Here is a 26,040-nt window from a genome sequence, read left to right as displayed (position 1 = left end):
ATCCTTGGTTTTTGAAACATTTGTCTCTATCTGATGGAGCATAAATCAGTTCATTGAGGAAATAGGCTATATATATGGGCACTCCCAACTTCAAGAATACATACGACCTCAGAAAGAATAAGAAGGATAAGAACCTCCAATCTGCTCCTGCTCTATCCAGGTTCAGCAGTCCTTGATTGCACTCTGCTATTGTGGGCTAGTGTCTCGGATTGTTTGAACATTTCTTGTAGGTGCTCCATTCAGATATCAGCCATCCATCACCAGGTGATCAGATCTCTCAAAGATTTTAACAAATTTGATTTGTTAATGTTTGAATTCATTATATTCGTTAGTCATATGAGACTCAGATTCTATTTAATATCTGAATGATTAACAAAATTAATCAAAAATGACTGATATTGTTTATCTGCATATGATGACTTGAAAATAACTTTTATGAGATTTGAACTTATGAGTTCTTAAGAAAATGCAACATTCTAATCAACCTTGCTAATACATATATGTTAATTCTATATATAATTGGATTCATATTAGATATAATAGATCCAATTACAAATGGATTGAATCTTGGAAATTCAATTCGAATTTGGAGAAACAGATACCAAATGGTGTACATGATCATGACAGAGCATGATGTGGCACACTAAGTCACTGATTCTACTACATCCGCATGTTTGGACCCCTCATTAAGGCATGTTTGTCAACATGATTGATTTGATCTACTTGTTATATCAAAATACAAGTGTATAAACCTGCACATCAACCTCACTTTTGCTTTAAACTTCAGAATTTTTCTTTATTTTGTGAAACAATTCTTATTCCTCAAAAGCATAAATGTTTTCAAGACCAAAAAATTGAGAGAATGACGTTCAGCCGAAGGTCAGAATTTTTAGGCCCAAAGTACTGTTGGGGTAGGTGTCAGCTTGGAATTGATGCCAATTCAGGGGCAGGTATTGATGCATAGAGTGTGGGTATTTAGCATTTTGAATGTTTATAGATCTGCAGTGGGATTCAGAAATTTGCATTGAGCCTGTCCGTACTTTTCCCTACAGAGCCACGTGATGCCACAAATAACAATTGACCATCAGTAGAAAAGTACAAAACAACGAAGTTAATTTTTTTAGTTTACTTCTGTGACTGTAACATGTCACTTTTTCGTTAATAAGTTACCGTAAATATAGCGAGGAACCTTCAGATTTGAATTCGAATTCAATAAAGAACCGATTATTCGAATTTGATTCGATATAGAGATATTTGACCAGCTATATCGAATATCTGAATCTGAATAAGATATAATTGATTTTTTACCATTATGTCCTTCCAAAAAATAAAGAAATAACCTATAATATAATTTTATTAGATAGAAATAAAGGGCATTTAGGCCGTATTATACATGTACATTAATACTGCAATCAATTTGGCTATTCATTGGATAGAATCAGGCCATATTTGAATTTGATCCAATAAATTTAGTATAAACTTCAATTTTTTAAATCCAAATCCAGCCCATTAAACCTTGAATACGAAATCAGATCTTTGGATACTCTTTACACCCTTACTTTCTGGACCTCCAAGTGAAATAGATATATGAACTTGGCCAAAAGATCTTAACTATATCTAACGAGTAGTGATTCCTCGCCATACACGAAATCGAGAATTCATTGTTTTTTTTTTTTTTTTTTTTTTTTCAGCCCCAAGCATAAAAAGAATTGATAAAAGATTACGTGAAGAACCGCTTGCTCTCTTTTAGGCTTGCCTTGAGATACATCTCCTGGATTTAAATCCTCCCCAAGCCATTACACTTTTCAATTTTCAGATACCAAACAACCATAAATTTGTCTGCTACAATGTATTAAAAGACGGGCTATAAAAATTACATTTTGGATTTGTCGTGGAAAACCCGTTCTCTTCATCAAGTGTCAGGTTTGTGGACCATTAACATTATCAAATCCCTTTTCCTAGAATGGGGCTTTGTAGTTAGCTGATCCCATGTAAGATAGGATGTCTATATAATAAGTAACCTAAAGGTCCTAAACTGATATTGAAGCCCAAGTGGACAAGGGATTGATGGATGGATTTCTCTGACCTTTATTTTTATTTCCCTATATGTGGAATATATTTACAAGGATATGGAATTTTGGAACCCAGAAATATTCATTCTAGCTGGGCAATAAAATTTATACATACAAATATTGATGCAGAAAGAAAAACAATTTCACTCACCATCAAAATACATCACCTTCCCCTGCACGCTGATCTCAGCCTGCTTTTTATTCCAAGATTACTCGGCAACATCTTGAATAATCAAATCTTCATCCAAGAATTGCCACCGAGTTCAATGAATTGTAATAACTTCATCTCTATATTGCTCAGTGCCGATTGTAGACAAGTCGAGACAAAACTCTGATTGGGTTGCACTATGCCCCGCCAAAGACAGAACCCTTAATTCCCATGATTCCCCTACTCATGAAAGTCTTCGTAAGGTGAAGAACCACTTGAGGAATCACTTTCAAAAGGTGTAGCTTCCCTTGGAGATGATGGCATTGAGTCCCTCTGTTGAGAAGTTGAACCTGATATAGAACGAGGACAAATGAGCAAGTAAACTCAGAACAGTCAACAGATTGCATTTTTACAAATAATGCACACTAATGAAGAAACAAGTTTAACAATTATACTACCAAAAATATTAAAATTAATTGGATGGATGACAAAGAGCATCCAATCTAAAGAATGCTTCTGAACTGTATGCTTTTTTGCACAAGCCTCAATAGAGGCTAGTTGGTCAGATGGTTAACACTATCTTGTTGAATATCTGTCAAAGCAATCTTACGCTATTTAGACCTTAGGAGGTTTAGAGGAACTAAGAAATATTAGCCGAAAAAACGATTGGAAGAAAACCAATTGTCAATTTCACATATTCATGTCCTGAGCTGGTCTAATATGCAGGAGCTGAAGAATCAAATTTGGAAATTTCTGAAAATTTATGTATTTCTGTATTTTGGACAGTATGGGTATTTTCGTCATTTTGACCAGTCCCATTGGGCCTGCGCTAGCATCTTGTTCCTCTAGTTTAGTAGGGCTTCTCTTTCAATTTTCAGTTTATTTGCATTAGTATGTAGAAATTTGTGTTTCTTGATGCACAAGACAAGGAGTGGCATTTTTGTTTTATGGTGAATAACATTCCAAGCCACACAAGTCGCTCTATAAATAGATGTACTCTTCCTTTTGAAGCTAATGAATGAAGATTTCTTTAGAGTTTTCTTGCAAGTTTGCCGTATGGAGTGATTCCTACAAACCCTAGAGTGATTCTAGGACTCTTGGAGTGATTCCTTGGGAATACTCTTGGAAGAGATCCTGTAACTTGCCATTTTTAACATCTAGGGCATACTGTAGATTTCATCTAGACTTCACTATCATCTTTTGGGATAGATGTTACCTAAGGTCTTTTACAATGCATAGGACTTCTCTACATACTTCAGGAGTCAAACAACCTGGAAAATAACATGCAAACAATGACAACCCGGTACCAGTACAATGATTCTGTAATGTATCATGTTGGGTATTTCAATTATTGGTGTAATTTCAGTATCCAGCAGCTTGTCCAGCCATGTCCAAGCCACACCTAGGTAACATACCATGAAAAAAAGAGAGAAAGAAAAGAAAAATACCTTTCTGCCCCCTTGATCGGAACTTCTTTGTGTGTCTCCTAATTAGCCTCTTGGTAATTGTCAGTTGCCTGGCAAAAGGTGAGAACTCAGCATCACTTTCACTCCACTCACCATGGAACTCGTTATCTGCTTCACCCCTCATAGTTCGCAAGACAAATGCCTTGGCTTTACGACGCTGAGAATTGAAAAGACCTCTAATGGAGGTAACAAATCCATCACCTGCTCCATCACTGGGCCGCTTGAGCCAGGATATAGGGTACTGATCAGATTTCCCTGCCTGACCTCCATCACTGTCACTAAAATTAAGATCCACATCAGGAACACCTGCTCCACTGGCTTCTCTTTGGCTGTGGGCTTTATCTTTAAATTTCTTACCCTATACAGGAGACAAGAGAATAAAGCAATTAGGCTTGTTTACAAAATGAGATAATTCTAAATATATTTACTAGCAGTAAGTCTAGATTCCATGTATATTTCTGAAACAGGTAAAGTATAATATCATTGAATAGAGCAAAAAACATGTACAACAAGGAGCTATACACACGGATTTACAAATACTGACCATGCAGTCAGTCCTATACCCTCAAACCCTGATTTACTAAAAGATAATCAAAAACAAAAAAGGAATTATAATTTCTGTCCTTAAACAATCTGTTTACTGCTATACATTTTCCCCACAAAGTTTCTATATAAAATGATATGGTTTCATTTTAGTTAGGCAATTAAACTCACAAATCTCATCAACTAAATAAACCACTTAGTTTTAATTAATTAAAAGAGAGTTTTACAATCAAAACTTTCCAACCAGAAATGTGAGATGCAGCCTCAATTATAACAGGCATATTACAACTGTACCCACTACCCAGTACAGAAGGTCTCTATAACTCATTTTTTGTTAGGAAAATACAGAAATTATTCCATTTCATGAATAATTGGGACCTTCTGGGTAGTGGGTACAGTTGTTTCTGAAAAGGCTGTTGCAGAGTCTTGAAATAAAAGAAAAGTAATCATTGTACAGGTTTGAAAGAATTCAAACCAAACACAGCCTGATGGAAAAAAAAAGAACTTCAACGCTACTTAGTAGACTTCATCTTGTATTTTTTTATCAATAAAGGGTAAACTTTATTAGAAGAAAGAGCCAAGTAGTGGAGAATTGGGATTGAATCCCGCCTGCACGTGGATTCGTGGGTTGGGGGATGGGCTACCCCCCGCTGTGTAGAGCCCAGAAAAAGGAGGCTCTATTCATCCCTTGCTTTGCTAGCCCATCAGCGAAGAAGCTGGCACTTCTTCTGACCCAAGACGCCTTGACTTCAATGTCTTTTGTTAGCCATTTGAACCGCTTCCTTTCGTTGCTGTAATTTCAGAAACCACTGCTTTTCTTCTTTATCCAGTCCACCACTAGCTTTGAGCCTCCCTCAATAATCAATTTTCTAATGTTCAGATCCTTTGCCCTCTTAGCCCCTTCCACAGCTGCCAAAATCACCCACCCCAATGACCTGAGAACAGAGTGATTAGCCCCTTCCACCAATTCCTGATTGCCCTGGGTTTCCAACACTGCTCCCATCAAAATTCAGTTTTACAAACCCATTAGTTGGGGGGCACCAAGCCTGAATTAAGGCCTCCTTAGTCGGAGCTGAGGAAGCAATTTCCTTCCAGTTCCTCAGGAAAAGTTCCATTGGAACATCTTTAAAGAGATCCATTGCCTTCAACTAGTACACAGCTATGCTAAAAGTCACCTCAATGACAGCTTCTCTGCTTCTCTCTTTATCTGAATATAGCCTTGAGTTCCTTTCTTCCCAAATGGTCCAAATTATTGCAGCCCTTACACATCTCCACACCAGACCTCTCTTCTTTGGCCAACTAAAAGCTGTAGAGGCAAACAAGCTTTGCACATTCGATGGAGGGAACCACCTACACCCAAACAAAGATAGAAACCAGAGCCAAATACTTTTAGTAAAAGTACAGGAGATTAATAAGTGATAACTGGTCTCACCATCAGCCTTACAGAGAATGCACCAGTGAGGGGATAAGCAGCTGTTAGGTCTCTTTCTTTGAAGCAAGTTGAAGAAATAGTTGGTTAGCCACGAGTGTGGGGTTGCATACCCACACTCAGGCTCTAGTGTGTGTGGTTTCATACCCACACCTAGTTGTTTCTAATTTCTTTTATTAGTAGTTTCTATTTTTTGTTTATTTCCTATTCTTGTAAGGATCCTAAAAGCTATAAATAAAGGAGTGTATGGGGCAGCAGATCATTCACCACTGAATCCCTTCTCTCTCTCTCTCTCTCTCTCTCTCTCTCTCTCTCTCTCTCTCTTTTCTTCTCTTCAAACCTGTAATACAGTAAACAGTTCTTCTTCTTCTTTCAAGTTGGTATCAGAGCCTTAGATCTAGGGTTTCTCATGTGGATTTAATTCAACCGACCACATGAGAATTGTTTAGGGCTGAAAGTTCAGAAAGATCCTTATTTCGGCTGATTCTTGGAGGTTGCAAGAAGGCTTTGGCAGCTGCCCTAAGATTGGAGAGAGCTTCTTGTAATCAGGAAGAATCAGGTAGGAATTGAGTGATCAAGATCGATTCTTGATCAAGATTGGAGGTGCCAATCAGTTTTTTTTTTCTTGGTTCTTTGATCAAAATTCAAGGTGCTGACAGTAATTGATTGATCAAGTTTGAAAACTGAAGGTAGCAATCAGTTTTTTGGGCTTTTTTCTTCATAAAGTAAGTACCTTTTCTTGAGATTGATACTCAAAAGGACTTTGTTATTCATTCAAAGAGGTACGGGTAGAAAATCTCAGGACTGATATCAATCCCAGGACAGTAGTTGACTGTTATCATTGTCAACTACAAAATCATTGTCCTAGGTCAGCTGTTATCAGCCTTGAAATACAGTTTTTTCTTGTCACAGTAGTTTAAAGCCTCTTCTTAACTTGGAATGGAGTACAAGAACCAAGGGAAAGGTGCTTTTGGGACTGGCGGTTCAGGTAACATGACTGAAAACACCTTTCAAATTACAACTATTAAGTTTGATGGATCAAATTACTTGGAATGGGCCCAATCAGCCATGATGGCTATTGGGGGTAGAGGAAAATTGAACTTCTTGCTAGGGAATGTGAAGGAACCCTCCAAGGAGGACCCTACTTATGCTAGGTGGGGGTCCAAGAAAATTTTTTGGTGATGACATGGCTGTGCAACTCTATGCAGCCACAAATCATCCGAAACTACTTGTGGGCCAAAACAGCTAAGGAAATATGGGATGTTATGAAGGAAACTTACTCTAAGCCTCTTAATGATGCTAGGGCTTATGAGCTAAAATGTGAGGTTAAAAATCTGAGGCAAGGAGAGAAGCAGGTCTCTGTTTACTTTTCAACCTTAAAATCCCTGCGGCATGAAATTGACCATCTTGAAACAATTGAGTGGGAGAGTCGGAAAGATGCATAAACATATAGAAAGCAGGTTGAAACTAACAGATCTTTTGAGTTCCTAGCTGGTCTAAACTCTGAATATGACATTGTGAGACAACAGTTGTTGACAAGAGATAGTGTGACTTTATCACAAGCCTATTCCCTAGTGCATAGTGAAGAAACTAGGAGAAAGGTTATGTTGCAGCAACAACCCTCCGAATCAGCCTTGGTAGTAGTTAGACCTAAATCTAGGGGGGATAAGGAGAAGAAAGAAGCTAAGAAGGACTTAGTATGTGAACATTGCAAGAAACCTAAACATACTAAGGACACCTGTTGGAAGGTGCACCCTCATCTAGTTCCAACAAAGCTCAGAAATAAGAAAGGGGATGCCAATATGGCTATCAACACTGATAGTACAACTTCATCAGGCACAAGAGGCACTCCTCTAGATACCCTACTGCAGTCCGAGCTGCTCTGACTCAGCTAGAAAATGAATTTAGTAATTCAGCTCAACCTGCTCAATAGCCTACTTCAGCTAGAAAATGAATTTAGTCCGATCTGCTCTGCTCAACAGCCTACTTCAGCCCTTGCTCATACAGGTACAAGAGCTACTGCTTGTCATGCTTCTGTCCCAGGTAATACTAAACCTTCCTGGGTAATAGATTCAGGTGCTTCAGATCATATGACCAGCATATCTACTCTATTTAGCACCTATTGTTTATCCTCTGGGAGAGACAAAGTTTCTATTGCCGATGGCTCTCTTGTACCAATTTCTGGAAAGGGAGACATCAGATTATCAGATACCATCACCCTATCCTCATCTTTGCATGTTCCCAAGCTTGGTGCTAACTTACTTTCAATTAGTAGTATTACTAAAAATAAAAACTGTTTGGTAACATTTTTCCCTGATCAGTGTATTTTTTAGGATTTGGAAACGAAGAAGATGATTGGGATTGGCTGTGAGATGAATGGAGTCTACTTGTTGGAACATTCACAGGGGGAGCAGAGTGAAGCAGGGAAATTGTTTGTTTCTCAGTCTTGTAGTAAGATTATGCTTTGGCACAATCGCTTAGGTCATTTATCTTTTGGGTCTTTAAAGAGTCTTTTTCCAAACTTGTTTGAGTCAGTAGAAGTGTCCAAGTTAAAATGTGAAAGTTGTGAAATTGCAAAACATAGTAGATCATCTTATCCTTTAAGTAATAAAAGAAGCAACCTTCCTTTTGAGATTGTGCATACCGATATTTGGGGGGCCTACCATACTCTCACCATGGGGGGCTACAGATATTTCTTATTATTTGTTGATGACTATACCCGTTTTCCATGGGTCTATCTTATGCACTCTCAAGATGAGGTCCCCTCTTTGACCCAAGCTTTCCATAAGATGATCCTAACTCAATTTGAAACCAAGATCAAGATTCTTAGATTTGATAATGCCAAGGAATACTTTGCAAAACCATTGGCATCCTATCTCCTTGATCATGGGATCATTCATCAGAGCACCTGTCCTCCCACACCTTAGCAAAACGGGGTTGCTGAGAGAAAAAACATGCATATCTTAGAGGTAGCTAGAAGCATCATGCTCAACTCCAATGTTCCCCTCAAAACTTTTGGGTGTACTTGTTTTGTTCAAATCCTTGGAGGCAGGTTGATTCTCGTACTCAACAGCAACCCAAGCCAGTTCCAACATCTTCTACAACTCCAGATCCAAACACTACTACTGCTCCCACTGTTACAAAGGTTCAGCCTTCACCGATAGATGACCTTGATCTTCCAATTGCTATTCGTAAAGGGAAGCGCTGTTGCATCTCATCACTGCCCATTGCATCTCCAAGTTCCTTTCCTATAATTGTCCCTCAGAATCCTACAAATCTTACTTGGCATCTATTTCTTCTATTCCTATACCCAAAAAAGTGCAAGAAGCTCTTTTGATACTTGAATGGAAGGAAGCAATGCAAGTAGAGATGGATGCTCTTGTCAAGAACAACATATGGGAACTAGTTAACCAACTTGAAGGGAAGAAACTTGTTGGATGCAGATGGGTGTTTACCGTGAAATATAATGCTGATGGTACTGTAGAGAGGTATAAGGCCAGATTGGTTGCAAAGGGATTCACACAAACTTATGGCATAGACTATACAGAAACCTTTGCACTTGTTGCAAAAATGAACACTATCAGAGTTCTTCTATCCATTGCTGAAAACTTCTCATGGCCACTATTTTAGTTGGATGTTAAGAATGCCTTCCTCAACGAATACTTGCAAGAGGAAGTATACATGAAGTTACCCCCTGGTTTTTATAGTATAGAAGCAGGAAAGAAAGTTTTCCTTTTGAAGAAGGCCTTGTACGGGCTGAAACAATCCCCAAGAGCTTGGTTTGATAGGTTTAGACTGGCTTTGGACAAATTCGGATACATATAGGCTCAGTCAAATCACACCCTCTTCTTTAAGAAGACAGGTCATTCCCTGACTCTACTTGCAGTCTATGTAGATGACATTGTGATAACAAGAAGTGACACTAGTGAAATTGAAACCCTTAAAAACAGCACCTTCACAAGGAATTTGAAGTGAAAGACCTAGGAAAGTTACACTATTTCTTAGGAATTGAGGTTGCTTGATCTAAGCATGGCATTTTCATCTCCCAAAGGAAGTATGTTCTGGACTTATTGGAAGAAACTGGCAAGTTAGGAGTGAAACCTGCTAATACTCCCATTGAGCCTAACCATAAGATAAGTGCAGAAAGTGGAGAACTCCTTGGGGACAGGGCTATGTACCAAAAGCTGGTTGGGAAACTTCTTTATCTCTGTCTAACCCGTCCAGATATTTCTTATGCCGTCAGTGTTGTCAGTCAATACATGCATTCTCCTAGGACCACTCATCTCCTTGTAGTAGAAAGGATCCTTGCCTACTTAAAGAAATGTCCAGGGAGAGGTATACTCTTCAAGAATAATGGTCATATGAAAATAAAAGTGTACACGAATGCGGATTGGGCTGGATGTGTTGATGATAGGAGGTCCACCTCTGGATATTGTGCATTTGTGGGGGCTTGTTTCTTGGAAAAGCAAGAAACAAAATGTTGTTGCTCGCTCCAGTGCAAAAGCGGAACACAGATCCATGGCCAATGGTGTTGCATAAGTTTTATGGCTGAGATCCTTGCTTAATGAGTTGGAGGTTGATTATAAGAAGCCTCTGATGTTGTATTGTGATAATCAAGCTGCAATTAATATTGCCCACAACCCAATACAGCATGACAAGACTAAGCATATCGAGGTTGACAAACACTTTATCCAAGAGCGAGTCGCATCTCAAAAGTATGCCTTCCTTACATTGCCTCAGACATGCAGTTAGCTGATCTCTTCACCAAAGCAGCCACAAAAGGCAAATTGGAGACAAATCTACGCAAGTTGGGCATGACAAATATCTACTCCCAACTTAAGGGGGAGTGAAGAAATAGTTGGTTAGCCACGAGTGTGGGGTTCCATACCCACACCTAGTTGTTTCTAATTTCTTTTATTAGTAGTTTCTAATTTCTGTTATTAGAAGTTTCTAATTTCTGTTAAGTTGGGTTGGCTGGCCTTATTGTTTCTATTTTTTGTTTATTTCCTATTCTTGTAAGGATCCTAAAAGCTATAAATAAAGGAGTGTATGGGGCAGCAGATCATTCACCACTGAATCCCTTCTCTCTCTCTCTCTCTCTCTCTCTCTCTCTCTCTCTCTCTCTCTTTATCTCTTTTCTTCTCTTCAAACCTGTAATACAGTAAACAGTTCTTCTTCTTCTTCTTTCAAGTCAAGTCTTTCCAAGAAGACTTCCCAACATAGACTCCCAACCTTAGGAGGAACAGATCTATTCCAAACCTCATTCATAGGGAAAAAATGTCCACCGCTATCAGTAGGGTGAGTTAAGGATCTGAAAAAAGAGGGACAAGAGAGCATACCAGAGGGCGAAAGGGTCCAAATTCGGCTATCAGAGTTATCTGGGTCTAGGAAAGTTCCAACAAGAATATCAATCAACACTGATAAGTTGTTTAATTCGGCATCCCTAACAGCTCTTCTAAGACCCAAGTCCCACCCGTACCCAGATCTGGAATTGGAAGGAACTAGAAAAGAAATAGGTTCATTTTTGTAGTTAGAGAGGGAAAACAAAGGAGGAAATTGATCTTTCAGAGGGGAGTCCCCAACCCAATGATGTTCCCAGAATTTAATACGATCACCAGAATACAAATCATACCTGATCCAAGGCAAGAATAAATGTAGGATAGCTTGAATTGCCTTCCAGGGGAGGCTCTTGTAGCCCTAGGCAATATTCCAGCGTCCCAGCCATTTGTTGCAAGCCCATAAATGCTGACAACTACCTTGGCCCATAGGTTGTCCTTCTCCAAAGGTATAGCCTCCACAGCCATTTTCCCGAAAGAGCCACATTTCTTTTCTGGATGCTTCCAATACCCAACCCTCCAAAATTTTTACTTCTAGTCAGTAGTCACCAAATCCTTTCTCACCCTATGATCCTTTTTCTCCTCCCTGTCTCCCAAAGAATGTCCCTCATCATTTTTTTCCAATGTCCTAGCTACACCTGCTGACCTGTTGGGATTTTAAAAACTGACAGGTAATATATTGGCAAATTTGCTAGGGTAGCCCTGATCAAAGTGATTCTGCCACCAAGAGAGAGGTAGTTTCTCTTCCAAGAAGCAAGTCTTCTTTAAAACCTTTCAACACTAGGAAACCTCACAACCCAAGATATTTGCACACTCAACAACCTCTCCCTCATCCATATTTACTCCAGCTATACAACTTTTATCAAATTAACTATTAAGTTTGACATCTTCTCAAAGAGTTGTACAACAAGTTGCAAATTCCTAATTCACCCCAAATCACCTCCTTCACAAAAGAACATCATATCACCTGCGAATTGTAAGTGGGTAATAGGCACATCATCCCTTCCAACTCTCCACCCCTTATCAGACTTCTGGAATCAGCTCTGGAAATCAATCTCCCAAGAACATCCACCACTAAAGTAAATAGGAAAGGACAAAGGGGATCGCCATGTCTGATACCCCTCAAAGCAGGGAAGAAATCCACCACTGTCCCATTCACTATAATTGAGTAATAGTAACTCCTAAGGCAACCCACCACCCAATTGCACCATCTCCCTCCAAAACCATAGCTAATCATCACATCTATCTACCAAATCATAGGCTTTTTCAAGATCAAATTTGCAAACCACACCTTTCTTTCCAAGCTTCTTCATGCACTTCACACTTTCATTGGCAATTAATATTTGATCAGCTATCTGTCTCCCCTTAACGAATGCCCCTAGGTTTGGTGCAATGATGGTGGGAAGGGCTTGCCTAAACCGGAGAGACAAAACCTTTGTAATTACCTTGTACAAACTATTGACCAAACTAATCGATCTAAAGCCTCTTGGGTGGAAAGCATCACTCTTTTTGGGTATTAGTATCTCCATGGTTTTCTGTTCTCTCATCCCTAATTGGTCGCAAGATGATTTCATTAGGAAAATCTGGAGAGGAGATTTCTACATTCCTATTCATCACAGTTGAAGCTTTGAACAGGATGTTGATTGTGGCCAGAGACCTTGGTTTGATTTCAAGAATTAGGGTAAAGATGAACCTGATGATCACTCATCTCCAATACATAGATGATACTTTGAGAGAAATCTTATGGTACTCTGAAATGGTTTCCAATTTGCACTTCAACCCTCACAAAAGGTACATTGACCAAAAAAGGCCTCACAAAAGGTACTCTTTTCAGAGTCAAGAATTGTAACCAGGACACTGAATTTATGAGACAATATATTAGGATTCTCATATGCTTCCTTCCCTTGCTCTTACCAGGGGTTTCCTTTATGTATCAAGCAGTTTCCCTTGCAGGCTCGATGAGCACTTATTCTCTGCTTAAGAAGCTGGCTCCACTATCAAAGGAGAAAATTCAAAAAGATGCCTTATGGAACAGAAGGGGAAAAAAGAAAAGGTTTCACCTTGTCAAATCACAAATGGTAATGTATGTGTTGGTCAAAAAGTTAATGGAGGTTTTGGTTTCAAGATGGATCTCATAAACAAAACTCTCTTTGGGAAGTGCCTATAGATATTTCCTAGGGAGAATAATTCCTATGAAACTGGCTATAGATATTCCCTAGGGTAAATTCCCACAAAGGTTTTCTTTGTTGGTTAACTCCAGCCAGGGTACAGTTTCAGGAAGGGCAGAGTGAAGGTGCTTTGATATTAGGATGAGTGGAGCATTCATTTCAGGGATCCAGAACATAAGTTAGGGAAGAAATAAGATGATTGAAGAGGATCAAGTTAAGACAGTGCATGTTAAGATGGCTCCATTGGTACGTCTCAGAGCCATCAACACCTCCAGAATATGCCTTAGAGTGTTTTGAGGACATCTCACCTGAGCACATGCCTCCAGGCATACACCTCCCATGTCTGGTTTTAGTCTTGTAGTGGTGGACAATGATGGGGCCAATTCCTCATCTCTCCTAAGCATACTTGTAAGGCCAGATGTGGTGGTAATATTGTCCACAGTCAAGCCCTAAAGAATATGCAGGACTTTTACCTAAAAGGTGAGGAGTAAGGAAAGCCGGTGCGAACAATGTGAGATTCAACTGACAAAATCCTTAGGTGGAGAAGCTTGAAGATTGCATGAGGAGGGTAAAAAGACTTTGAAGGATTTAGAGTCATGATAAGAGGATAGGGAGGAGAAACTGTGAAGGGAAGTATGTAATCTCTTGGGATAGGATATAATGGAATGGGAGCAGAAAACGGTAGGAGATGAAGGAAACTTTAGAGAAAAGCACCAGGGGCAAAAGGAGAGATAGGAGGAAAAAATTATAAAAAAAAAGAGGTTCCTTTTTTGTGGGAAGGGGGATGTAGGGTAACACAGCAATATTTGAATGGCTTCTAGTTTTGCATGATTTGTGGTGGGTTTATGGCAGAGCTTCATTTCTCCATGGATTGCTGATTTCTTGTTCTTATTTTACTGCCAGGTCAGTTTACTATAATCTATAATGATCAGGACCATCAGGTAGGGTATTCCATTAAATATAATGGATTGCTGATTTCCCATATCTTATGTCTTCTTCTATCAGGATGATTCAGGTGAATGGAATCCCACTTTCAGAAGGGGAATAAATAATTGAGAGGTTAGGCCATGGATGGAACTTATGCAACCAGGCCTGTTATGGAGGTAACGGACAGAAGAATATGGCATTGGGAAAGGATTGGGTAGTTTTCTGTTAAGTTTTTTTATAAAAAAGCTAACCAAAGGAGAGACAGGAAGATCACCTGTCGAAAGAATATGGAAAACTGCAGCTCCCCAAAAAGTGTCTTTCTTTCTATGGACTGTCACTTTGAGAAAATGTTTAAGAAGAGGTATGGGGGTGGAAAACAGCACATGCTAAAAGTGTGGAGAGGAAACAGAACTAGTGGATCATCACTTCCAACCAATCTGGAAGCATTTTTATGCAGTTAGCAGCAAGGTTCAAAATATTGCAACATATTGGGGCGTATTAGGCTTATTATATTACTCTGGTAGCACCCCAATACACTAAATAACAGGTTTTTCGTCCTTTGACCACTTTCAGGGGGATCCAAGCCCAAGACCGATCCCCTGTAAAATTTTGAAAAAAAAATCTAAAAAAAAAAGAAGAATGTTCAATGTTCCTACGAAACACCCAATACACAAGTTCATACATATCAAGTGTCTCGATACTTTGAACATTGCTTGGAAGTTGAGGAAGGGTTATTTGGGGAATTGTGCCATTGGCTGTGATTTGCACCATCTAGTCAGAAAGGAACTCAAGACTTTTAGACAATTAAAGCAACTCAGAGAATACAGTCATTAAATTTGTTATGGGGATTGGGGGAAAAAATACCCATGGGTAGCAAACAACAATAGCTTCAAGAATATTCCTTACAGGTCACTTTTGAGGGCAGGACACTTTTCGTATCCAACCATAATGAATAGAATATATAGATGGAATTGTCCATGCACATTGACTTATTGCCCAGGATCTTGTAAATGGTTTGTTTATAATTAAATAAAATACATTTCTTTTGAAAAAAGAAAAATACGGGCCATTCCATTGGTGGTTATGGAGTTTTATTTTTGTATAGAGGCTTTCAGAGGTTGAGGTGATGGGTTGGATTCTCGGCAAACATTCCCTACTTGGTTTCTTCTGTTATTTTTGGGTTGCATAAGCATTTTCTTTTTTAATGCATTTTCTATTTTTTCTATAAAAAATAAAAATGACCCGAAGGATTAGACTGGTGAACAAATGAAGCTTACACCAAACATTATTAACTTAGATAGTGTTGTAGCAGGGAAAGTGATTTCATTAAACAAAATGAGTATCCACACAGATTACTTGCCTGCATTCCTGTTACAGATTTTAGGACTCCCCAGATAATATGCTTCTTTACTCGTGAAAAGAGTCTCCTCCATGTGCCAACGAACTCAACACGGTGGAATGTGTCCATAAGCAATCTTAGATCACTCACAGCAAATCTTGATCCTTCATATGTAACCAGAAGCTCAACCTACAAGATCATTACAAACGAAAAGTTGAACTTCATTGATGTCATGTTCAGATTTGTAATATACTTTCAAATTAAGTTTAACCAACCTGACTTATCTTGATATTGTGAAATTCCATCATCTTGCGAGGTCTAGCTCTTTTTTCATCATGAGTCTTAACAACTTTCTTTTCTTCATGAGATGAACGGCCAGATTTTATTAATTTTGGGTCTTTCGATTTATTTCTAGAGGACTCCTCGTGATGCTCTGGTGTTGAATTGAGTGGTCCACTTTTTGAGGAAGCAATGCTTGAAGAGTGAACATGTAATACAAGCTCATTAGCCACAGATTCTGCCACATTCTCTTCCCATGTTCTGTCAAATGAAGATGTGCGTCTGAGCTCTGAAGTTGAGCCACATACAATATTTGCTTTTAAGTTTTGCAACTTTGATACCTACATCAGTTAACAATACATTGATAAGGAACACCCATGGTTTGCAATAATGATACTGATAGGCATTTTACCATGCAGAGATGGGGAAACATTTTTAGATAATTTGCTAATTTTCCTAAGATATGTAAGAAAAATAGAGAAGTTAGGGATAGATTATTAAAAATATGGAACTTATTAATGAAACTTAAGGGATTGTTAGAAGTATAGTTGCACATTAAAGATTCAAAAAATCATAGCAAACAATCATACGTAGAGAAGATTAATAAACTTCAATAGGTATACTGATGATCAAAGCATTAAATTCACTACCATCAAAGAAACTTTTCTGCTATTTTTCCCATTTTTTGTTATTGTTGAGATCAGAAACAAATTTGAGTGGTTTTCATCATTTAGATTCAATGATCATAAAGGCTCTTTTATCAGAAACAAATCTACGTGTATCTTATAAAACAATTATTTTTGGGCCTGCTGTAAAGCTCATTAAAAAGGATTAAACAGACTGGATTAAGGTATAATTCTGTGGTCTTGACCAGATTTCAACCAGTTAGTTTAGTTGATACCTGGAACCACATTTTAATTAAATAGAGCCCATTTTCGAAATCCATCCAAACCAACTAAGAGGGCCACTTGAAACATAGTTCGGATTAGCTGAAACATATTAATATGATTAGTTAAGTAGGCACATGACAATGTGACTTGGGGTGAATTTGGGTCATGGATATGGGTATGGAGCACCCATTCTTCTAACAAGGTAAGAGTTTATCTATAAGGATAAACCCTAATCCAAATTTGATTTGAATTCAGCTCCTAGTAGGACTAGGAGAGTGATATATATCTATATAAGGGAAGAGGGATGGGCAAACCATTTTATCCTAATTGGTGTTTCAGTACACAGCCAACAGTTATGTGGAGGCAAGCTGCAAAGTTTGGCAGCAAATACCTACATTGGACCCAGGTCAGTCAACAATAACCCATGGGTGCTCATTGTGAAGGGGAATTGAGAAATTCTTTTTGTGCTATGTCAAATGGGTGAAGGGGCTTTTGTGGACCACTTCAAATCTATCTTCAGAAGGCCTCTGATTAGAAGGTTAGGGATTGAAGGTTTGGGTTGGCCTAGGCTCCTCGAGAATTGAGGGAGTGGTTGGAAGAATAAGAATTGCTATCTTCTCTATGGATAGATCTAAAGCACCTGGCCCTAATGGTTTTACGATGTCTTTTTATCAAGACTGCTGGGAGATACTTAAGGATGATATTTAAAGAGTGTTCTCTGAATTTTTTGAAAGAAGGGGTGATTAATCCAGGTCTGAATTCTACCTTCCTTGCTTTGATCCCGAAAAAAGGTAGGGGCTTGTCACTCCAAAGAGTTCAGGCCCATCAGTTTGGTAAAAAGTCTTTATAAAATCATTGCCAAGGTGTTATCTCGAAGAATTAGAGAGGTGCTACCCTTAATCATTTCCCCTAATTAAGGTGATTGACAGATTTATAAAGAGGTTAGCCTCTTGGAAGAAAAACTACCTCTCTCTGGGTGGCAGGATAACTTTGATTAAGTCAACATTGGCTAATCTGCTTGTTTACTTTTTGTTTGTGTTCAAAATTCCTGAGGGAGTATGTGGGACTTTGGAAAAGTTAATGAAAGATTTCTTATGGGAACCAAGAGAGGAGAAAAGGGATCATAGAGTCAGGTGGGATATAGTTACCAAAACCAAAAGTGATGGTGGGCTTGCATTGGGTAATTTGCAGAAAAAGAATGAAGCTCTACTGGGGAAATGGCTTTGAAGATTGACTTTGGAGAGGGATAAGCAATGGGCTCGAGTAACTTTAAGTGTTCATGGGCAAGCGACAGATGGCTGGGACATGGGAGTATCATCTAGGGTTAGAAGAGCTTCTCCTTGGAAATCTATTCATGCCATTCTTCCTTCATTCCTTCCTTTAATCAGGTACGACCTTTGCTATGGTAACCTTGTGAAATTTCAGGAACATGTTTGGGTGGGAAACACATCTTTGAAAGAGTTGTTCCCCTCGAATTCCCTTTCGAGGTTTAAAAATGAGCTAGCTTCCATCTTTCTGACCATTTCTAGTTCTACTGTTAATTGGAACTAGGGTTTTAGAAGAGCTCTTAGAGACTCTGAATTAAATCTTATTTCTGATTTGCTCAAAATCCTAGACGAGGTGGGTATTGATCCCTCTATGACGGATAGTAGGATTTGGGTCCCTTCCCCCTCGGGTGTTTTCTCTTTCTCTTCCTTTTTCAAAGACTTGGCTCATTCCCCACCTGTCTTTGGACACCCATTCCCAGTCTTGGAAGTTTGGGGTAGACCAATCCCACCCAAAATTAGCTGCTCTTCAAAGAAAAAGGCCTAATTGGTGTTTATCCCCGCACTAGTGCATCCTATGTAAGGACAATGGTGAGACCTGTCATCACTTATTGATATCATGCCCCTTTGTTTCAGAGATCTGGTGTTGGTTTTCCTCTCTTTTTGGTTGCAGGTGGACCTCCCCTCCAAATGTTCAAAGTTTGTTCCATTCTACTTCAGTTAGGGGGTTAAAGAGGAGAGGAAAATCCTGTGGAAATGCATAAGAGCAGCTATCTGTTGGACAGTTTGGGAGGAAAGGAATCCAAGGACCTTCCATGAGAAAGAAAGAAATAAGGACGCCATCATCAAATTAATTTCTATTAGGGTGGCTCATTGGGATAAGACTCTAAACTTTTTTGAAGAGTCAATCTATTCTGGGCAATATTGTTACTTGAAATGTACCATTAGGGAGGGTTAAGAGATTTTACCCCTCCCTCCTCTTGTATCTTTTTCTCTTAATATCTCTTAATGAAAGTTTCTGTTAATTATCAAAAAAACACCAATTAGAGCCGCATTGTGATTCTGTTGTAGCCAGCATTTTTCATAGAAGGCACATCGTGAGCCTGTTGCAGCCAGGAGCCTTTCTCCATGCCTGAAAACACCTCCCACACTTTCCCTTCTAGAAAAGGAAGTTTGAACTCAGCTTTCTGCTCTTGAGATTTTACTTGAGAGCAGACCATCCAACCCCAGTCTGGTATTCCGTTATTTATAAAACTTATGATAGAATTTTCTGACCTCCCTTCTCAATTCCTCTTCTATACCCAATGCATTTACCACTAACTTCTTGCTCATGTTCTCCCTTCTTCTGGAGTGCGCCACTGCCTCTTCTATAGCTCACCTATCTTAGGGAACTATTAAAACAAGAGATCTACATTTCCCTTCTTATTGTTTAATTTAATTAAAGTACTTGGGGATAGGTTGCAAAGACAAGTTTAGGTTAAAGCAACACTATTCATGTCCATACAGAACTGTAGAATCCACCATTTAGTGTATTGCATTGGATTTCCAGACAAGAAACAGACCCTTTGATGGAGATAAGCACTTTCTGTTTATGAATTTTTCTAGCCATGTTTCAATTACATTTCTGTTCACACCAAAATCTTTTAGGCAGACTGGATGGTTAACCCGTAAAGTGTCTAGGAGCTGGAGCAAATCATTGGAGGTAAAATTTGATAAGTTCCAACATTTTGGGAACATGTATATAGAGGCATTCCAAAGACATAAAATGTAATAACTCCAGCATATTTGATCCTTTTTGCTTTAAATTTTTGGTCAATTTTCTGGACAGTCCTTTGTTTGTATATTTAGTGCAGTGAACATGAGAGAAAGTAGTATTTTTTTCCTGGTGCTAAAAACTAGTGGAAGCAGGTTGAGAAGGACAAAGAAGGTGAAACAAAGCGACATCCCCAAAATCCTACCACACAAGGAATCCCAAACCTAAGAATTTACTGGGGAAAAATAAAAGACAAAAACTCAAACTCAATCAAAATATGCACCACCTCACAAAAGACTCCTCAAGATCACCAGCCATACTATTTTGATCTCTACAAACTAATTTCCCCCCAAACTTGAGTATTGATTCAATTTGCATATATCAATTGACCTTAAAAGGAAAATATTTAACTTGGCAAACTTCAGGAAACTCACTTGGGAGGAATCAGAGTGAGATGACGTCTGGATAGCACCAGAAGTAACCAAGGATGCTGTAGAGGCACCCAATTTGGAGGAAACATCAGATTCTTTTGTTGAATGAATGTTTGATGCAGCTGTTTCATGGATAGATATGCTTTTCTTTCCACGTTTTGAGCCAGCAGTAGTTGAAACTTTCCAAACTTCCTGCATGTTTCACCAAATTAATACTGTTACAGGGAAGTATGGTTAGTACATGGTGCCACAGAAAAAGTTAGGCTAGAGGTTTGCCTGCCGCCGTTGTGAGTCTTGTTCTTCTTCAGGAAAAAAATACTCCCACATCATTCTGTACATTGTTTCTGTCAAATGTATCTTCAGTGGGTAGATATCAACCTACAATATGGAAAAGCACATGATCTCAGTTTATGTAAGCAACTATCCAGTCACCATACATTCTTCAAGAAATTCAGAGCCAAAGACCACCTTGGACAAAAACTGTTTTCACATATAGCATGCAAAAGTCCATAAGGTAGAAAAAACAGTACCTAACAAATGGAAGGAACAGGTAAGTTGCAACTTCAGAAGCAGTGGCATCAGAGTTCAGGGTGCAACTTTCTCTCTCCTTGCTTCCCTCCCTCCCCAGGATTCAACTCATTCAAAAAGAGATATTTCCTATTTAAATATTGTTTTTGGGAAGGGATCTTTAGCAGTAGCTATGTATACCTTTCTGTACATACTTATAATTAACAAAAACTTTTAATTAATTGCATAGAGAAGAAAAATGATGATATATACTTTTTTTATTATTGATAAATGAAGTTGAGAATGCGGATGGGAAGGAGTTTTTAGAAGCTTTCGTTCTCTTTATTATTGCCAAGAAAATAAAAAAGGAAAGCAAGAAACAAAGAATGAAAAAAAAAAGATTCAACTCTATGCAGCACGAAGTTGAAGACATGCAAGAGACAAAGTTAACGAATTCTTGATCACAGTCAAAGTTTCTTTGAAAAAAGCAAGGTCTAGCAGCTCTTTCACAAACCATTTATCAGAGACATCTCATTTTATATATTTATTTGATACTTTCCCTTTATATCTAAATTCCAAACAGATTCAACAATCTTCCTATGTATAAAGGTCTAATAAAAGCATAGAAAAAATGCCTCTTTAATTTCTAAATAACACTGCATTATTTGTTACTTGACAAATAATTAAAATAAGAATCATATCCATAAAAAAAAAGGCCTAGATACTGATTGAATGAAGAAAGGAAGACTGATAACCTGGAAGAGTTCAAGGGGAGAGTTTCCATCCTTTGGAGCTCCCTGCTTTGCATCGACACGAAGCATAACATTTCTGCAATCAAAATAGTCAATATTTTAAGAGTTCTATGGAACAAAAATGATATCCTTCTAAAATTATCTAGTCCTATCCTGTATCTAGAATAATATCAAGTAATACAAGAGGACAACCATTTTGGAAAGGACACCAAGTGTAAATACAAGGCTGGAATGGAAAAAAGGAGATCAGAACTTTGTAGTTCGAAAATGTAGTTACCATGGTGAAACAGATAGAAAGGAAAGAGGTACATACTTTCCCCATTCAGGTGGAGGATTCCATGCAGATAGTAGCATGTCAGATTTGGCATTAGCCAGGCAATTTCTCACAACAAATGACTTGGTTGTAAATTGAGCAATACCAACATCTTTGTAATCACGATCAAAATCATATATCTGTTCAGAAATTTAAAACTTTTATTAGAGTCAAATTCCATGAATGAGTTGCAAATGCCACCAAGAAAGGAAATAACAGAACCACGAAAACCTTTAACATACTGGTATATATTATTATCTGAAAATAAAGTATCGGGTTGTCTGGGCAAACAATGGGACAAACCCCTGTATATTCTTATATGAAGTTAAACTGATCAAGCCTACAACCATAAGAAAAGTTAAACAGACCTACTTATAATCTCTTCCATGGTGTTTGTAGTTTTTGAAACAGTACATGGCATTTGAAAGGGTATAGAAGAGATCATACAAAATTATATGGAAATTAGCTATGAAGACATAACAAGCTATTTATCTTGTATCTCTATACACTCACCATGTTATTTATCTCAGCCTCAGCAAAAGATTTACCATCTGCAAGCATGCTCCAGACCACCTTATTGATCCTCAAAGAAATACGCATGGCGTAGGAAGGGCCTTTGTTCTTCTCCTTCTCCATCAACCGTAGTTGTGCAGCTTTTTGTAGAGCCATTCTTAATGATGCAGATGCTGCTTTTCGAGATTTGTGAGTGTTTCCAAGCTCCTTTTTCAATAATTGGACCTGAAAAGGTGTAGATTGTGAGGTTGTAATGTGTAACAACAGAAAGTTACAAAAGAATAGAATTAAGTCTCACATTAGGCATCACTAAAGCAAAGATATTTTTTATAAAAATCTAGGCAGTTTTAGTTTGTTCTCCCCTTTTATAAACTAGTAAATGTGCATGTGCATTACATGTAACAATTTCAGACAATATTATAATTATAATTTCAGTGTCCTTATCAGAACCCATGAAATAAAAGTAAGTAATCAACATGGGTTGGTGCCTACCCCCTGAAAGTGGCCAAATTCCGAAATACCCCTTATTTGGGGTTTCGGGGAGCTACCGATACAATACAAGACACCTGATATGGGGCGTACCATATAGAAATTTTGAACCTTGGATAAATGTATAACATTAGAAATGTCTCAAATATTTTCCTTTAATTTTATGTATTTCTTGTATTTTTTTGTTTCTATATATTTTAAATTCATTATTTAATTATGGCATCATTGGTTGACCCATTTTACCTAAATGGTTGGACCATTGACTAGGCACCCAGATGGAAACACAAATTTGTTTTTCAAGTTAGTTTTATTTTTAAATTACATTTCCATCATTAAGAAAATGAATTCTTATTTATCACCTTATTTTTGTTTAATATGATGAATATAAACTATTAGAGATGTAGCCAAGTGCTTTCTACACAATTTTCTGTATTTTTTAATATTTATTGTGTCTCTATTATTTAGGTTTTTATTATTTAATTATTTGACATCAAGGGTTGATCCATTTGACCTAAAAGGTTGAACCATTGATTCACTGCCCAAACAGGAAAACGGTTTCCTCTTTGGCTCAACTTTAAAATTTGTATTTCATTTCCATCATTAATAAAAATACTTCTTATATGTCATGCATATTTTTATTTAATATGACAAATATATAATATTAGAGGTGTGCCCAATTTTTTAAAAAATATATATATATTTATTGTAATTTTTAATATTTTATCCACTTTTTAATTTTTATTATGTAATTATAGCATTATGTATCAACCCTTTGACTTGGATGGTTGAACTAACCCACCACCCAAATGGAAGAACAGTTGTTTTTTGTTCGATTTTAAAAACATAGGTTTTAAATTTTTGAATTATTGGGTAAAGATTTAATTAGTAACATTTATTGTTGAGAAACACAAATACTTTGAATATATTATTTAATGAGAGAGAATGGGAGTTAACACCTTAAATATAGGATTTAATGAGAGAAAATAGGAATTAATACCTTAAATATAGAACTGAATGAGAGGGAATGGAATGAACTTAAAGTAGCAGTTCAAATTACATTTTCTGTCCTTACAATAGAGTAAGGACCAAATTCAAAAAATAGGAGTATTTTAATCAAGAAAAGCCCAAAAAGCCAAATACCTCATTCCCACATTTTATGGTAGTATAGAGTAGCTTGCTTCCCTAGTTGGTGACTTTGTGTAACAACTAGAAGACACTAAAATGATCTAACGTGAAAGAATCAAACATTGTACATATAACTAAAACAATATTACATATCTTATTAAAAATTAGGGGATGAAGTCCTGTTCAGATGATGCAAATAAATGTAAGTAAAAAGAGAATGTGTGTGTGTATTAATTTTTTATTGATAACAGTTACATTATTAATATCGTTTTGTAATTACAAAGTATAGAGTCCAAAGACATGCCCCTAGGCAGCTCCTACATCCATTAAACAATATGTACAAGTTAGTAATCCTGTATCCTTATCGTGTGTGTTTTAAATCAAAGAAGGGGAAAAAAAGTGAAAAGATGAGGTTTTTATCATGTTGATGATGACAGAACATATAGAAGATTAATTGCAAGGAAAAGAAGAAGAAATGAAAGGGCTTTCCCCTATTCTGGCTATATTTATAAAGAAAAGGGGGAGTCATTACAGTGTTTTTATTTCTTTTTAAGGTAACTTCAAACTTTATTGATGTGGCATAAGTATGTCCAAATGTGAATTAACATGAGATAAAACAAGCCTAGGACTAGGTATAACAGTCCTGATACACCTTATCCATTTTATGCTGGCATTTCTGAATCCAAGTATATCCCAGTCCTTCGGACTCCAGACCTTTCCTAGGGTCTATTTTTACAATAAATAGGAAACTACATGCCTCAGACATGATTTATTAAGAATAACCAGGATCTCAAAATTAGATGACAAGCTCGTTACACTAAAAATCAATGCAACAGCATCTTTTACAAGATTCAATTTGGATGGATGTGTAATAAGGATATGCAAATGATATAAGCGTAAAAAACATAAGTAGGCATTCTCTGCAACTTCTAGATTTAATATTAATAGCTATCTTACAGTGCGTGAAAGATATAAAGAAAAGATGACAACATATACACCATCACCACAAATGCATTGATGAGAAACAAAAGTCAATAAGAATAACAGAAGCATTACAATTCACAGGCCCTTCCATTTATATCTGTATCATAAAATTGACATCTTACAAGTGTAGATCTTCCACAGGTAACCATCCACAAATTGCCATCCTTTTCTGGATACAAGTATCCTTCCACCGAACTATCACTACAAGCAGACAACCTCCTAATGTCATCGAGCAGCAACTTCCGCTCTCGTTCTGTCTGTTCAAGGACTATTCTTGCAAGTTCGACCTCTTCAACACCATCAGGAACTACTTCATCTGCCTCTTCTTCAGTATCTTCATCATCATCAGCAAGGTATGAAAGACTACTTCTCCGAGGCCTGAACCACCCAATTTGCAAATTCAAAGAATAAGACTAATATTTCCAAGCCAATGCACCTTTTGTTCCTGTTCTAGGCCTTTTGATATTTCATCTAATATGAATTGACAAAAAAATTACATTAAAAAAGCAATGTGAATGTGAGCTCATAATCCATCTTTTATGTACAATAAGAGATCATATATGTTGAGCCTGGTGATAGAAATGGTTATTTCATGATTTTACATGGCCACCCACTGGTTTCAGTCCATTCAAAATTTCAAATTTCCATCAACTTTAGCAGCATCGTATAATACCAAGAAGTACTATTAATTGTCACTATTACAAAGAACATATTTATTATTTATTATTGACACTTCATAATGTAACCAGAAAATGCAAACTAGCACACAGATAATAGTGGAAGATCTATTACAGCAAACAATGAAAACAGAATGATAAAAACCAAATCAGTTCTCAATAGTGGTCAATTAAAGAGAACAACAGAAGAAACTCAATTCCCTTATTGCTAAAAACAGAAACAGTTCAAATAACAATAAGATGCAAAAGTAGCATGAATAGTGTTAGGAGCCTTTGCGGTCTCCTACCCCATAAATCATTAATATTAACCACCTAAGCCACCTCTGGTAGTTGTACACTACCAAAAGAAATTAGACTTTATGATCTCAATTTTCCCTTACTGGAAGAACTACTGTAACTCATTAACCAGTAACCAATAATCTGATTATCATAAAATTTGAACCACAAACACTTTATGTGGGTGACCCTAGATGTGAGGCCCATTAATCAACCATTTAACTTTGACTATGACCAACTGTCTACAGTCTTAAAAATCCAGCAACAGTAACTTCTCTTGACAGTATGGCCGGCCAGAAAAAAGAGGAAGAGAAAAGAAGAGAAGAGGAGAAGAAGAGAAGAGAGAAAAGAGAAGGGT

The 26,040-nt window shown here is 37.5% G+C and overlaps 1 protein-coding gene across 2 annotated transcripts in view; it reads right to left on the bottom strand.

Annotated features, from left to right (window-relative positions):
• Positions 1-2,064: 2,064 nt before the first annotated feature.
• Positions 2,065-26,040, bottom strand: part of SAB (HYPERSENSITIVE TO PI STARVATION 4) — a 106,299-nt gene continuing 82,323 nt past the window's right edge. For both annotated transcript variants that reach the window (XM_010279241.3, XM_088890417.1), the window contains exons 14-23: positions 24,852-25,107; positions 22,132-22,356; positions 21,619-21,758; positions 21,309-21,381; positions 20,323-20,424; positions 20,050-20,238; positions 15,704-16,048; positions 15,450-15,617; positions 3,669-4,044; positions 2,065-2,570 (exon numbers count right to left, since the gene is read on the bottom strand). In XM_010279241.3, the coding sequence (XP_010277543.1) occupies positions 2,461-2,570; positions 3,669-4,044; positions 15,450-15,617; positions 15,704-16,048; positions 20,050-20,238; positions 20,323-20,424; positions 21,309-21,381; positions 21,619-21,758; positions 22,132-22,356; positions 24,852-25,107 (1,984 nt within the window). In that variant the 3' untranslated portion in view covers positions 2,065-2,460. The remainder of the gene's footprint in view (positions 2,571-3,668; positions 4,045-15,449; positions 15,618-15,703; positions 16,049-20,049; positions 20,239-20,322; positions 20,425-21,308; positions 21,382-21,618; positions 21,759-22,131; positions 22,357-24,851; positions 25,108-26,040) is intronic.

The sequence above is a fragment of the Nelumbo nucifera genome, chromosome 1 (assembly GCF_055504915.1).
Source record: "Nelumbo nucifera cultivar China Antique chromosome 1, China Antique-T2T, whole genome shotgun sequence".
NCBI classification, from domain to species: domain Eukaryota; kingdom Viridiplantae; phylum Streptophyta; class Magnoliopsida; order Proteales; family Nelumbonaceae; genus Nelumbo; species Nelumbo nucifera.
Note: the sequence above shows the minus strand (reverse complement) of the source record. Positions and strands in the feature narration are given on the sequence as shown.